Here is a 16,851-nt window from a genome sequence, read left to right as displayed (position 1 = left end):
GAGCGAATTGTTTGTTATCTTTCGCCCGCCAACATTCCTGTCAGCTGCTTCGCCAGTAGCAGGCTTTGGTCAGCAGGTATGAGCACATGGAACAATATAAGTAATGACAGTGAAGAAATCCTCAATCTTTTAGTGGCCAACTCTGATTCAGACTGTTTAATAAATTTGGACCATGAAAGAAGTGTACACAGTAATGATGTGCATAGTGATTGTAGTGATTGTTCAGAAGACGGTGGCTATGAGGAAGATCATTTTGTATTGGACTGGTGGGATATTAGTGATGACATAAGAATTATTTTTTTTAAACAAGTTGATTTATGTCGCACCGACACAGATAGGTCTTATGGCGACAATGGGGCAGGAAAGGCTAGGAGTGGGAAAAAAGCGGTCATGGCCTTAATTAAGGTACAGCCCCAGTATTTTGCCTGGTGTGAAAATGGGAAACTACGGAAATACACCTTCAAGGCTGCCGACAGTGGGATTCAAACTCACTATCTCCCAAATGCAAGCTCACAGCTGCGCGCCCCTAACTGCACGGCCAACTTGTGATGGGGCTAATTTTGAAATAACAGTGAAAAGTGAGGTTTCAAATTCTGATGATCCATACAAGGCATTTTTTCAGTTTATGCCACGTTCAGTGTTTGAGCATACAGTAATGGAAACAGACAGATATGCTGAACAATGTTTAGATAAAACATTTGATTTTCCTCTGCGTTCAAGGTATAATCAATGGACTGAATGCACAATGGGAGATATTCAGGCAATGGTAGCCTTTGATATTGGGATGGGATTGTGCCGTAAATCAACATTACATACTTTTCCAAACAATACTGGCTTACTGCTATGCCTAATTTTGGTAAAGTGATGTTGAGAGACAAGTACTGCCTTCTTCGAAGCCTCATAGATTTCAATAACAATGAAAACCATTCTCCTAAGGGGTTGCCACGTTATGATCCCTTATTCAAGACAAGACCTGATATTTTTATTATAGAAAATACATACCTGGAGCATGTTTCACCAGGAAATGCTTATCAGTTGATAAGTCTATGCTGAAGTTTACAGGAAGACTGTGGTGTAAGCAGTACCTTCCTTTAAAGCCATCAACAAAATGGGTCATAAAATTATGGTCACTGCGCAAAAGTAAAAGTGGTTTCTATTGCGGTTTCTATTGCAAGTTTCAGACATATGTAGGAAAAGACAGTAGTGTGTCAGTCCCTGGGGGAACTTTGGGAGAGACAGTAGTAAGAAGCCTGACAGAGGGTTTTGAGAATACTGGCAGAATTGTGTATGTGGACAGTTTTTTCAAGCCCAGTGCTTTCCACCCATCTTTCTGAGAAGAACATAGGTGCCTACAGGATAGTGAAATGTAACCGCAAAGGACTACCTCAAGAGAGAAAACCCTGAAAATGAAGAAAGAGCAAAAACCTAAATTCTGGTATGTTTCATCCAAAGAAATGCTAGCATGTGCATGGTAAGATACTGCCTGGGTAAACATGCTATCGACAGTTCACACATCAGAAGAGGTAAAAAAAATAGTGAAAGTGGCTATGTAACTGTTGAAAAACCCGAGTTAATTGTAAATTACAATCATGAAATGAATGGAGTTGATAAATTTGATCAACTGAAAACTAAATATGCATTTGTTCACAAGAAACTCACGCGGAATCAGGTCTTGTGTTATTGTCTCATTAAAACTGCACTAATAAATGGAAGAATATTGTACAATAAGCTTCAAAAATGGACAATTAGTGCTCCTAACTTCAGAAATTCTGTCATAATGGGACTTCTACGAGAGTATCAGTGCAGTCTTCTGGCAAAATGAGGAAGACCTTCTGATTACATACCTCAAGCGCGTCTGATGGAGAGGCACTTTCTTGGGGAGCAGCAGAACAAGAGTCACAAACCTCATTGTGTTGTTTGTACCATTTTACCAGATAAATGCTCAAAGAAAGAAAAGGGACTGTACAAGAGGAAATGGAGAGTGTATTTTTATGTTTTTTGTAAGAATTGCCCAGGACAGCTTGCAATGTGCCCAGTTCCATGTTTCGAAGTGTATCACAGTAATGTGTATTTCAAGGCCAAATGTCACTGCTAGACTGCGAAGAGTGAGTTAAAAATAGGTGCAATGGTGCTGAATGTCACTAACCTTTGCAAAAATAAAGTTTTAGTTCATTTGAAAAAAAAAAACAAAAAAAAACCCGACATTTTACTGTAAGTGTTATGTTTAAAAATTGTGCAGCAAAAGAGTTCATTCACATTTAATGGACTGGCTAGTTTATTGGTAATTTTCTGTTACGTCATTTTCCGATGTTGTCAACACCTGTTGAAGTGTATTTGTAGTTTCATTATTATTACTATTATTAAGTTACCATAGTTGTACCATTGAATGGCACTGATAACACCAGAAAATGCAACAAAAAATGACAAAGGAAAATTACCAGTAAATTAGCCAGCCCATTAAATGCTCATTAAACAACACCACCCATATAATAATAATAATAATAATAATAATAATAATAATAATAATAATAATAATAATAATAATAATAATAATAAACCTAAAAGTACAATTCAAAGTAGCTGTTAACTTCGCAGAGCATGATGTAATGGAAAGTTACTGAAAAAACTAGCCAGCTGGCCTCAAGCCAATGACAGAGCATTACACCACATTGCACTCTTTGTTGGACTAGCAAGGAGAGAGGACATACTACTACTGGAGCACATCATTAAGATAAATTCTAACTTTCAAGTATTAAAGGGAATAAACAGAATTTAAACTTTTTTCCCTATATTTCTAAGTAATTTTCATCAATTTAAAAAAGTGTGATTTGATAGAAGAATATGATTTTTTTAAAGAACAAAACATGTCATTCTATGTTTAATAGTGTGTTCTTTACCAGTATGTTTGTTATAGGTGTTGTATTTAGTGTTCAAGAGAGCAAAGAGCTTTAAAGTTACATTAATGGAGTCGACACCAAAAATTATGGCTTCCTTCTTTAAAAAATGTAAAATGTCAAAGATTTTGATTTTTTCTCTTTTTAATTTTAACATCTGTCTGAATGAGTCCTACAGTACATTGAGAGTTTCAGAGGAAGCACGAAAATATAAAACAAATACCGGGTGGACAAAATAAAACTGGCTCGGAAGATACTTACAATAGGACTAACGCGCGACTAACCCTCGTTAATGAACATCACAGAAGATGGTAGAAATGGCCACCATAGAATTCAATGCAGTGCTGTGCTTGATTTGTTAAACTGTGAGATGTGCGTAGCAGCTCTGCCTGAGGGATAGTAGCTATAGAGTTTTCAATGTTCTCTGTAGCTCTTCCAATGTGTGAGGATTATTGGAGTACGCCAGACCCTTCAATTTGACCTGCAGGTAAAAATCACAGGGATAGAGATCAGACTATCAAGATGGTCACTTGGTTGCACTGCCTCTGGTGATTGTCCTCTCCTCTCTGAACACCTCATGCACTCATGACAAAGTTGTCAAGGCAGTGTGTACGGATGCTCAGTCTTGCTGAAAATATCCATTCATCTTATGCGAGTTGATCCACATACGGATTAAACAGTGTCTGGACATACCAGTTAGCATTAAAAGTTTGGTGAAAGAATCATGTTATGATGCGGACACCGACCACTGTCCACCACAGACCAACCTTGAGATCATGCAACAGCTTTTTGACCTATAGATGGAGATTTTCTGATGCATAATGGCACGTGTTCTTCGCGTTCACATACCCGGACAGGCTGAATCCAGCCTAATGTGAAGAAATGAAAAACGGAGGATCCAAAAGTCCTGACTCAATTTCACTCAGAAACCACCGGCAAAAATCAACAAGTGAAGTTTTGTTTGGATGCTTTAATGCATGCACAACAGTAATTTTAAAGGATACAGACACAGGTCCTTTTTGATAAATTTCAACATGATGATCTCATAATTCCCACTTGCTTAGATAAATGGCATTGAGATTTTGTTGTACTTCGTTCCAGGCTTTCCTTCACTCGAGCAATGTTTTCTGGTGCTCGAACGCTTTTCAGATAGTTATAGTTTTTATCTGCTACAGAGCCCATTTTGCGCCACTTTGCCATTAAGTTCTGCATTGCAGACTTTGCTGGAGGTTTTGCCAAAACACTTCCAGTCTTAAACTCTTGTGCAAACAGATCTCCACAGTTTTTCCATGAATTGTGCTTCACGTAACACTTGGCAATGGACCCGTGCAGTTTTATCGTGAGCACCATTTTGTGTTGCATTCAACTGGTCACTAAATACGTCTGCTCCTCTCAGTCACGCGTAATGGCACAGTGACGTACTCGGGACAGAGCATGTAGGAGATGTGCATACACAGACATGTGAAAGCAACCAATTGGGGCATCAAAATCACGGTTTCCAGCATTTTCTGTGATAGGTAGTTCTCCTGTTCATTAACAAAGGTCAATTCAACTTCAGTATTTTCCAGGTAGTTTTATTTTGTCCACCTTGTACAACAACATTTACAGCATTAGACATCTGAAATTAAACACCCCCATTCCACAATAGATCAACTAAAACAGGTTCTAAGACCAATGCATCATAAAGGAAGTCAAAGTGATGTGCAATGGAACTACACAGTTGTGTTACAGTATTATGACCTCCTCCAACTTTTAACCTAGTCTATGAAATGCGTCGTGTGTGGTGAGCTGGCGTGTGCACATATACCACTCGTTGCTGTCAGGGATAAAAGTGGAGAGTTTACTCAAGTTGCACTCATCATCATCATCTTCTTCTTCTTCTTCTTCTTCTTCTTCTTCTTCTTCTTCTTCTTCTTCTTCTTCTTCCGCTTTTCCCCCACACCTGTGGACCATTTATATTGGTGTGAACTGTGTCGTGCATGTGGATCGGCCCTGTTTTATGGCCTGATGCCCTTCCTGACACCAACCCTAGGTGAAGGGATGTGATCACTACTGTGTGTTTCTGTGGTGGTTGGTAGTGTGGTGTGGTGTGCTGTCTGAATATAAAGAGGAGAGGGTTGGGGCGAACACAAACACCCAGTCCCCAAGCCAGATGAATTAATCACATGCGATAAAAATTCCCAACCCGGGTGGGAATTGAACCCAATACCCTTTGAACTGAAGATCTTAATGCTGACCATTCAGCCAAGGAGTCAGACTTACTCAAGCTGCAATAAGGGATGATTATCAGCTTTCAGGCCAAGGGTGCCAGTATCTCTAAAATGTGAAATGTTCACTTGCTGCTGCAGTTAAAATATGCCATTAGTAGACAAATGACACCAATGCACATTACCTGACATGCAAAATGTGGAGCACCACGTGCCAAAGACGTGACAGGTGAATACTGGCTATGAAGGTGTGAGAGGGCCAAATGACATGCTACATGGAGTAGCTCGCAGTCAGAATTAAATATGCAGATCTCAGACATGACTAAAACAATAGTTCGGCAAACTCTGCTGTGTATGTGGTTCAAAAACAAACAGAGGGTCACTACACTTGTGCCAATGTAGGTAAATCAGAAGGAAAGGTTTGAATTTGGACACCAGTTTTGGAATTTCACTTCTACTGACTGAAAAAAAAAGTTGTCTTCTCCAATGAGTCTAATTTTCTGCTTCATCAGCAAAGAACAGACATCCTGCAATAATTATTGGAAGAATGCAAGCTGGTGGCAGCAGCTGGGGGAATGTTTTCGTGGCATTCCTTGGGATCACCCATCCATATGGAAGGCACTCCCAAGTGATGTGGTTATGAATCCATCCTTGCAGATCACAAACACCTATACATATTGACTGTCGTCCCTGGGACAGACAGCATCTTCCGGCAAGACTATAAGACATATCACATAACTAGAAATACCCGACAATGTTTGAAGACTTCAAACTACTTCCCTGGTCTCCTAATTTCCCAGATCTTAACCAAACTAAGCATCTCTGGGACCATCTTGAATACCATTTTGCTCTACAAATCCCCCACTGCACTCTCCTGCAGCTGTTTCCGATACTTGTGATAATCTATCAGTAACTTACCAAGTCATTCCCAGCATTGCTTACTGCTGCCTGTGTTGCACATGACTCTGGATATTAATAGGTGATCATAATTATATGACTCAACTCTTATTTATTTAATAAACATAGCACCTACTAGAGAGAATGAATCAATGGCATATTATGAAATGGCATATATTTCTTCCAGGATAAGGTATACAAATTTTTGATCGCATCTACCATTTTTAAATGCATGCATCGGCTTATTTTGTGTACATACAAACAGCAAGAACACTGGACGTTGACCATTATTGCCTAATGAAGTTATATATATATCTTATGTAAATGTTATAAGTGTTATATTGTTCTTACCCTCATCTGCGACTCTGAAGCTTCCCGATCTTTTCGCGCTTTCCGACTGGAGGAGTCTGTTGAATTGTACTCCAACACAGGAAGACAGTCAGGATTTTCTTTGAGCTGTTTCACTGCTTGAGTTATAAGTTCAACCAAGTTTTCAGATAGATGTTCAGGAAGTAAGTTTTCACCAACCTGCACAATAAAAAAACAGACTTTTTAATTAAGTCATTCTAGACACGAATACAAATCTGAAGGAAGACAGTTTTAAGGATAAAGGTTTTTCTTATGCCTTTACTTATCTGTATTTAAGTATTTTAAAATATGTCCATTATACTTCCAGTAGATAGATGATTTACATTTGATGGATGAATAAACATTCTCCCTCTAACCTTAACCAATAGTTTCCAATCAACAATCATACTTTACCGATATGTAATAGCTCATAACGTGTGTTTAATTTTAGTCCTTTTCAATTGTGAAGTCATTATTTACTGTAGTCGTCAGTACTGTTGAAACTGTACTTTGTGTTTGGTAATGTAAAATGCATGTATTATTGAAATATACACGTCTACCATTTCTAAATATACATATCACCTTGTTTTATGTACATACAAAAAAATTATGTCTGAAAATATCTTTCTTAGGTAATGCAACTACAAAACACTTGTCTAGTATTAATATTTGGTCATTCTCTAGTACACAGGATGGTTTTCTATTTACTCCTGAATTCTCAGGAGTTTAAGAATACTTCATTTTTTTTAACACACCAAAAGTACTTTTTAAACTTCTGTAGGCCGACCACAACATACATAAAACAAAACTAAAATTTGTACTGCTCAAAAGATGCCAATTTCTTAGCAATGAGTCCGAGTTCATGTTCCTGCACATGTTTTCTGCAACCCCGGAGATATAAGACAACATGAACTATGGTTTAAATGTCCATCAGTAAGTTATAAAGCACATTTGAGCCAAACATTCATCTTCACTCTGACCATACACTATTCATTTTCCACCAAACATAAATAAAATAAAAAATCCCTTATGGTATCATTAATTGTAATAACTCCACAGAAGCTATATGAATTATGAAAATATGTGGTAGTTCTAAAGTCTTTTATGGAATCATAATAGCTTTGGGATCAGCAGATGACAGTATGATAATAACCAGAAATGAATGTGAGAAATACCTATTGCAGTATTTAACAAAATTACTTCAGATATGAAGTGTGGTGAGTGTGATAAGTAGAGTGGGTTAACTGCTGGTTTTTCATGCAGATTGATCGAGGTTCAAATTAGGAAGGGCATCTTACTTTAAAATCTGGCCAAAATTCAAACTAAGCCAGGGTGTTCCATTGATTCCAGAAATAACTGGGCTAAACTGAAGGCCTTACTTTTCATTATCAAGAAGTACAAGTGCTTGCCTGTTCATAATTTATCAAACTAGTGTTTGGCCAGTGTTGGTAACACCTGAAATACAATACTGTACCTAGATAATGTGGTGGATTATCAGGGTTCTAAAGACTAAAATCAACACTCAAGAGAGGTAGTTTTTTCACTATCTACTAAATGTATTAAATTACTGTTAAAAGTCATTCACAATTTCACTAGCATTCGAGTTTTCCAACTGACACAGTCTTTACTGACACTAGTGGTCAAACACACTGCACACTGGCATGTTAAAGTCCTGTTCTCCAACACAGCTTCAGACAGTGGAGCGTTGTTTCAGAACAGTTCCCCGCACAACATATTGCACACCGCATAATCAAGAGAGTCATGACCTTCCACAGTACTCGCTGACAAACTGGACTTGTGACCATCCTGTGACCAACTAACTTGTGATTCAGTAACAGTGCCTTACTCGATGCCGACTCTGCTCCCTCGTACCGAGCTCTTTATACAGGCGCACAGAACATTCACTCATTAATAATATTATAGTGAAACTGAATTCCTTACTTCAGAAGGAATTTACCCTACACAGCTCACAAACTGTAAAACATGGGTTGCATAGACTGCAACTCTGAAATACTGTAGGCCTACATCATACCGGTTTTTTTTTCTTCTCTGGCTCCCCTCGAGATAATGGTGAGGTATGTGTGTTTATCAAAAAGGCACGAGTCAAGCAGGAGAACTACGCGACATCAAGGCGAGTGGCGCATCTTTCTGTCTAATGGCTACACATTTGAAACCCTTTAATATCTCCAAAACTACTAGTCAGCTTTGCCTAATAAGTACACCGCTGAATTTGTTGTTCGATTCTTAATTGTTCTAATGCACGAAATTAATATACTTCCATTTAAAAATAGAAAGTTGCTACTGGTTTCTCGGTAATTACGTATGTGATTGAGAGGAATAGGATAGTATTTTATGAGCCCCTTACTACAAATTTTGAATCTGAAAACAGAATGTCTATATCTTTAACAGATCAGAAGTTATTTGAGGTAGACAACTTAGCTGAATCACTCTGTATAAGACAATGGGGTCAGTGTGACTGCTTCCTTGGCAGCCCTGTCAGTCAACTCATTTCCTGCTATGCCCATGTGCCTTGGAAGTGACACAAATGTAATCTGGTGCTTACTTTTCAAGAATCCAGCTGGCAGATTGTAGATGAAGTCTAAATTGATAAGACTGCAACAAGCCTAAAACAGTTAGTGAACACAAGGTGATGATGGCATTCATTAGACTGTGCATACCACAGAGCCTCTAAGGTACCACAGGGTGCTCTGCTGTGCACATGCTGCTAGTTTCAGGTAGAGGAAGGAGAAAGCTATTATCATTCACAATGAGCAAACATTTCACCTTCCTTTCTGCCCTTGAGCCATCCATGAACAGCATAAATGAACAGCCTCCGCTATCCGCCACCTGGGACACGCCATGTGGGAGTATCATCTCTCTCCCTGCTATGCCAGCGCAGTAGATTCGTGGAGAAACAATAGTATGGATGACAAAATTTTCCCCACGAACTGCACTGTTTATTGTAAACACTCACTCACTCAGTAGGCTTCTGAGGGATGTGAAGTTCATGTGCCGACCTCACAATCCTCTTCCGTCCTTTTTGATCTTGAGCCTGCTCTTCCCAGTCACCAATTTGGAGGGTCCGGTATACCTTGTTGATCTCCTTCTTCCAGGTGCTTTGGGGTCTTCCTGAAGGCCTTTTCCCATTAAGAGATCCCTTGTATAGATCTACTAGTGCTCTGTTATCCTGCACCCTCAGTACATGTCCAGCCCAGCGCAGTCTGTTGGATTCTATCATACCCATTATAGTGTGTTGTTGAGAGAGGGTATAAATCTCATCATTAGATCTTTTCTGCCAGCTTTGAGAGATAGGATCAAACTGTGGGCCAAATATTTTTCTATAAACTTTCTTCTCAAAGACTTGCAACTGCTGCTGCTCTTTCTTGGTTATACTCCATGTCTTAGAACCATACAGAAGTACTGGTCGAATGATTATATTGTAGATAATAATTTTTGCATTCCTTGTTAAAAACATGGAGCCTAATATAGGGCTCATAGAGTAAAATGCCTTTAATTCTAGCTTGGTGTTCCTGTTGCCTTCGGTTTTGCTCATCGATTAATACACCAAGGAATTTAAACCTCTCTAATCTCTTAAATATATATTTCCCAATCCTCAAAGGCAATCTGTCAACCTCCTCATGATTTTGTCTCTATACAACCATGTAATGTGTTTTTTATCATTTACACGTAAGCCAATTTTTGCTGCCATTTCCTCTAGTTCCATAATTAATTGCCTAATTTCTAATTCATTGCGGCCAATAAGAACAACGTCATCCGCATATGCAAGGACTTTTTGTTGTCTCCCAAATATGATGCCAGCAAGTACAAGAGCTAATTTCCTGATAATCTTCTCCAGTGCAATGTTGAATAGAAGAGATAGTGAATCCCCTTGTCTCAGACCAGTTTTATTCTGGAAGGAACTTGATGTTTTGCCCTTGAGCAAAACACAGCTAACATTATCATCCATACACAGTTTGGACATGTTAAGTAATTTTATGGGAAAGCCAAACTCCATCATGATGTACCACAGCCCTTCTCTATGGATTGAATCATATGCCTTGAAGAAATCTATAAAGAAATAATGAACCGACTCCTTGTGTTCCCATACCTTATCATTAATAGTCTTAATTGCAAATATGTTGTCTGTAGTGGATGGGTTTTTTTTTTACACAAGTTGCTTTACTTCGCAGCGACACAGATAGGTCTTATGGCGACGACGGGACAGGAAAAGGCTAGGAGTGGGAAGGAAGCAACCGTGGCATTAAGGTACAGCCCCAGCATTTGCTTGGTGTGAAATGGGAAACCACAGAAAACCATCTTCAGGGCTGCTGACAAGGGGTTCGAACCCACCATCTCCCGAATACTGGATACTGGCTGCACTTAAGTGACTGCGGCTATGTAGTGGATCTGTTACTATGAAAACCATTCTGATAGTGTTTATTGTAAAGACAGGATAAATTCAGTGGGAGGGGTATTCATTTTGGTGACAGAAATATTTGTAAACTATGAATGTTAAGGACGAGAAAACTGAAATTTTAGATGTAAGGCTCATCTCTATAGACAAAAGGCAACTTTATGTTTCACAGACCATGAAGAGGTGATGCCGATGTGGAATTACATCAAAATAATTTGCATTACCTTGGAAAAGAAATGAAAGAGAAATACAGTAATACCATATCAGCATTATTTATTGCCCAACAAAATAAAAATGAGAGCCTCTACAACAATAAAGCTTTGCTTTCTTAATTTGAGTTGTTGAACAGCACACACCAGTACCTTTATCATCAGTAAGATGTCCCCTTGCATTCATGTATGCCTGAATTAGTCTTGATATGCTGTCCACTAGTTCATCAAGGTAATGATGGTCTAAACTGTCCCACTCCTCAATGATGATTCAGCGTAGATCTCACAAAATGGTTGGCGGGTTGTGATGTTCATAAAAAGCCTTCTTAAATTCATTGTAGGCATGTTCGATAGCGTTCATGTCCGGTTAATATGGCAGCTTCTTTAGTCAAGGGATATTGTATTCATGCAGAAAGTCATTAAAAAGAACTGCACTATGAATGAGCACATTACCGTCAATTAAGATAAGTTCTCCTCCAAAATGCTTGCGATATGGAGTCACATGGGTTGAAGGACGTCATTCCTGTATCATACAGCAGTGATACCGCCCTGCATGACTAGGAGTGGCGTACGGTGGCCTGACATAACGCCACCCCAAAACATCAGTGAACCACCACCTTGCTGCACGTGCTGGACAGAGTGTTTGAGATGTGAAGTCTGAACAGTCTGCGTCCAAACACATTGTCGACCATCATCAGGAACAAGGCATATGTGACACTCATCGGCGAAAAGGACTTTATGCTAATTCTGAAGAGACCATTCAGCATAATAGTGGGCCCAACTGTACTGCACTCCATATCTAGGTTCGAGAGCTGGCCCACATCATGGGCATTGAGAGTGAAGTTGTGCCTCTTGCAACCTGTTTCCCACAGTTTGAGTTGAAACGCCATGACCTGTGGCTGCCTGAAGACCATAATTAAGCATGGTGGCATTGTACTCAGGGTTCCCCCGAGCTAAATTTTGAAGGCAACATTTATGGACTGCAATCATAGCCCCTACACAACCTGTCCCACTGTACCGCTTCCATGTTCGAACAACATCGCTTCAATACAGCCTGCATGTCAAGCAACTGCCCTCATTGACCATCTTTCTTGACACAATGTGATTGTGTGTACACATTCACATGTCGACATTGCACATCGTGCAATTCTTGATGCCCACTAAACTGCTTACAAAACACCACTAATGCTTCCAGCACAAGTAACACAACTGCAATACTGCCTCCTACCTTGAGAGTGGCATTCTACCACTGGGTTGGGGTTTGTGCAGTTAGGATGTTTATAAATATACTAACAAGGTTTATCTTTCCGGTCTGCATACGACAGGCCAAAATATCAACAAAGTTAAATAATACAGTGGTGATAAAAAACCATTTTGTTGTGCATATCTGATAATATACTGAGCTATCTGGGGAACAACAAAGAGAGGAATGCGATTGTAGTACGTTATATCAATTGACCAATTGTAAACTGGGAAGGTAATGTGAATGACAGAAAGCATGACCAACAAACGGTAAATAAGTTAAACTGGGAAGGGGCAGCTGAATCAGAAAGTAAAAAAACCAAGTAGAGGCAAGAAAATTGTAAATGTGGTGCTGATAAAACAGATAAGCTCAATAGAGAAACTGAAGTAATAGATGGTATAAGTGATTATGAAGTTGTTTCATTCATACTTAAAAATAAATATGATAGAAAGGAATGTTGTAACAGCAGTGTAACACCATCATATGAATGATAAAACAGGCATGAGAGAGTTAAGAAGAAAACAGTAATTATGATCAGCGGAAAATGGTAAATAAAGATGAAAACGGCCTATGTGATGGGTTTAAGGCAATTGTTAATGAGAGTGAAGAAAAGCTGATGGCTGCTTTAAATACATACATTACATTACATTACATTACATTACATTAATAAATAAATAAATAAATAAATAAATAAATAAATAAATAAATAAATAAATAAATAAATAAATAAATAAATAAATAAATGTGCACATGGTACAGTGCAAGTTCTTTGCAGGTACACTTTTCTCAGAAACAACTGAACCTGCAGATGTAAGGTTTGTTGTGGGTATTCATAGGTTTTGTATCTACATGGAAAATGAATCATATTTTGACAATAATTAAAATTAATTTTGATGAAAAATTAAATGTGAGGAACAGACAATACCATGCATTCTATTTTTTTTTTTTTCCTTTTTTTGGTTTTGAGTGACTATACCTTTCAAGGTGATAAGGATTGTTAAAGATCCACTATTCAAAGAAATTGATTAAGAATGATGTGCAGATAAGAAAGAAATAGAGTTAAGAATGGTTGTGGAAATAAGGAGATATTGAAGGAACCTACTAGGAAAATGAATTTCGCAAAAACGTCAGCTAAGGACCACATGATGACAAGCATAATTGGCAGTCATATGAGTTTTAGTGAAAAATGGTAGAGTATGTGCGAGTATTTTATGACAGAACATGGCTCCAGGAAGAACATTCCAGGAATCACTAATGAACAAGGGGAGTGTATATGTGATTTACAGAAGGTGAAACTATTTAGTCAGCAGTACAATATGTAAAGATAGTTGGATATAAGGATAATGTCCAGGTAGAGGAGATGATTAATGCTAGTGAAGTACTGAAATTTACCTAGGACAACAAAAATATTTGCAAAAGATACAAAACTAGAAAGCTAAAAACACAGCTCGAAATGATACGATTTCTGGGCATATACAGGGAGTTCTGCTTGTTGCCATTTCTTGATGGATGCAGTACTTTTGTATCTGTCTCTTGGCACAGGCCAGAGCAAAGTGTAGCTTCCACTGAAGTCCCAGTCTCATCCATGGCTGTGACAATATGGAAGTTGCTGGAGTATGGGTGGTGCTGAGTAATGGCATTCGGAGCACAAATAGTGTGTGTGTTATGAAACGTGTTGCTCATAGGATCAGTCGTGCTGCAGTGGCACATTCTGGCCCAGTGAGGAAAGCAATGACAATCTACCTCACTCCTCATCTTGCCTAGTACGCCTCATTTGGGCTCTGCCATTGGTTTTTGCAGGTTCCCTATAACTGCATAGCCTTTGGTGGTGCTGTTTGAGGATCCAACCAGTCTCTGGGCTGATGACCTAACAGACAGACATACAGGGAGTATAGTTGCTCACATGCTGCAGGAATCCCCAAGCGAGTGCCATATGGCTTGTGCCAAGCATGGCGCGATAAGAAGTGCTGATAGCTGAGGCAGCAGATTCTTAGCTCTGTCGCTCAGTTCACTAGTAGCGATTGGAATTTTAAGGTATGTTGTAAGGTTATTATCGTGATGGTTAAGTACACTACAACACAGAGAATATTTTTGATCGAGTGTTATTTGCACAAGAAGAAGAAACCAGTTATAGGGTGCCTTCGAAAATTCTGTAGATAGTTTCCTGGTTCTACAGTACCATCATAACGTTACGTGCATCAACTCGTTCACAAGTGGCGTAATACTGGTTCCGTAACTAATAAGGAAAAACAGAGAAGGAGAACACCACTCACACAGGAAAGGTTAGAAAATATACAGCCAAGATTGCAAGTCAGTCCACGTAAGTCACTTTGGAGAGTAGCTCAGGAAACTGGTATTTCACATTCATCAGCACGTAATGCAACAAAATTATTACCGCCTTGGTACTCCACTATGAAGTCTTTAAATATACTCCCTGTACTAAATTCAATGGCCTGGGATATTGTACCATATCTGAAGTACGTATCTGATTACTGTTTGCATGAAGGAGCTATACCGAATGAATGGAGAGTTGCTATAGTAGGAATGTGCAATAAATTTAAAGCGGATAATTACACATCAGTGTGTTGCATGTAAGCTCTGGGAAGCATTCTTCTTATTATATTAAAAATGTTTGCAAGATTAGTAACTGGTTTGATAAAAGGCAGTTCAGGTTTAGGAAAGGTTATTCCAGTGCAAAAAGACCTCAACAAAGTTGCGAGATGGACTTCAGACAATGATACGATTGTAAACAGGGTGAAAAGTCAGGTTGTAAGTTTCACCTAGAGGAAATGTTCTCTCAGTTTTGATTACTGTGTTGATGGTACAAATGAACCCCATGGGGATCACTGCAAGTACCTAGGTGTTAATATAAGGAAAGATCTTCTTTTGCAATAATAATAATAATAATAATAATAATAATAATAATAATAATAATAATAATGTTCTAAATAAAGGTTATGTATGGTAATGAGGGTATTTATGGGTTGTAGTATGGTTGCAAAATGTAGGGTACATAAGTCACCGGTAAGACTGCAATTAATGTATGGCTCCAGTGTATGGGACTCTCACCAGGATTACTTGATTCGAGAACTGGAAAATAGTTAAAGGAAAGCAGCATGATTTGTCGTGGGTGATTTCTGGCAAAATAATAGTGTTATAAAATGTTGCTAACTTTAGGCTGGGAAGATTTAGGAGTAAGGAGACAAGCTACTAGACTAAGTGCTATGTTTTGAGATGTCGGTGGTCAGATGGCATAGAATGACATTTCTAGAGTAATAAACTTGAATTAAGATAAATGAGGAATTCAAGAAGAAAAATTCGGTAAATTGTTTACAAAAAGAGAAATTAGGGATTGGAATAATATACCAAGGGAGTTGAGATATTCATTAAATTTCCGACTTCTTTGAAATCCCTTAAGAAAATGAATAGGGAACCGGCCATCTGGGCGACAACCCTAAATGTAGGGAAGATCACAATATGAAGATAAAGTTGGAATTCAAGAGGACAAATTGGGGCAAATATTCATTTATAGGACGGGGAGTTAGGGATTGGAATAACTTACCAAGGGAGATGTTCAATAAATTTCCAATTTCTTTGAAATCATTTAAGAAAAGGCTAGGAAAACAACAGATAGGGAATCTGCCACCTGGGTGACTGCCCTAAATGCAGATCAGTATTGATTGGTTGATTGAAATGCATAATAGTAGTGACTGATTGAACTCTTTTCAGTTGTGAGCATTACTCTTCTATAAACAGTCACTCGCGTAAGTATTCGTCCCTGCAAGTCATGTGAGACATGGATGTCACCAGTTCTTCTGTCACTTCCGGGCCTATTTTGTGCCATTTTTCCATGAAATATTGCTTCAGACCTTCTTTATTTGTAATGTGCTGCTTGTTCAGTTTACATTTTAATTCCACACATAAATGCTCTATGGGGTTTAAGTCTGGGGAGTGGGGTGGTGTCTGGAGCACGAGGTGTACTGTAGAGTAGCCATTCCCTAACAACCCGAGCAGTGTGCTTAGGGTCAGTACCCACTATTAAGACCTAATTTTGTTACGCTGGGTGTTAAGTGTTGCTTTAATATATTCAAATACAGCATCTTATCCATCCGTTCAGGTATTATATGGCAGTTACCTACCCCAGCTGCTGACATACACCCCCATATCATTATGGAATCTCCTCCATATTTTATGGTTGAATGCAGATTTTGACTTCAGAGCTCAGCGTTCTTCTTTCTCCATACACGTCGCTTACCAGAGCAATCAAATAAACAGAATTTATATGCTTCAGTAAATAACACGCACTTCCAAAATGCCGGTGGCTTCTTAACATACTCTTTGGCTAATGCCAATAAGATACAAAAGTTGAAAACTAGAAAAGCGGCTGGAATTGATCAGATTTCTGGGGATATACTAAAGACAATGAGTTGGAATATAGTACCATATCTGAAGTACTTATTTGATTATTGTTTGGTCGAAGGAGCTATACCAGATGAATGGAGAGTTGCTATAGTAGCCCCTGTGTATAAAGGAAAGGGTGATAGACATAAAGCTGAAAATTACAGGCCAGTAAGTTTAACATGCATTGTATGTAAGCTTTGGGAAGGCATTCTTTCTGATTATATTAGACATGTTTGTG

The 16,851-nt window shown here is 38.6% G+C and overlaps 1 protein-coding gene across 1 annotated transcript in view; it reads right to left on the bottom strand.

The window, feature by feature from the left end:
- Wnk (Wnk kinase) overlaps positions 1-16,851 on the bottom strand; it is an 834,378-nt gene that overhangs the window by 246,712 nt on the left and 570,815 nt on the right. Inside the window, exon 18 of the mRNA XM_068226022.1 lies at positions 6,350-6,526. Within this exon, the coding sequence (XP_068082123.1) occupies positions 6,350-6,526 (177 nt within the window). The remainder of the gene's footprint in view (positions 1-6,349; positions 6,527-16,851) is intronic.

Source organism: Anabrus simplex, chromosome 2 (genome assembly GCF_040414725.1).
Source record: "Anabrus simplex isolate iqAnaSimp1 chromosome 2, ASM4041472v1, whole genome shotgun sequence".
Lineage (NCBI taxonomy): Eukaryota > Metazoa > Arthropoda > Insecta > Orthoptera > Tettigoniidae > Anabrus > Anabrus simplex.
This window is presented reverse-complemented; position numbering and strand designations above follow the sequence as displayed.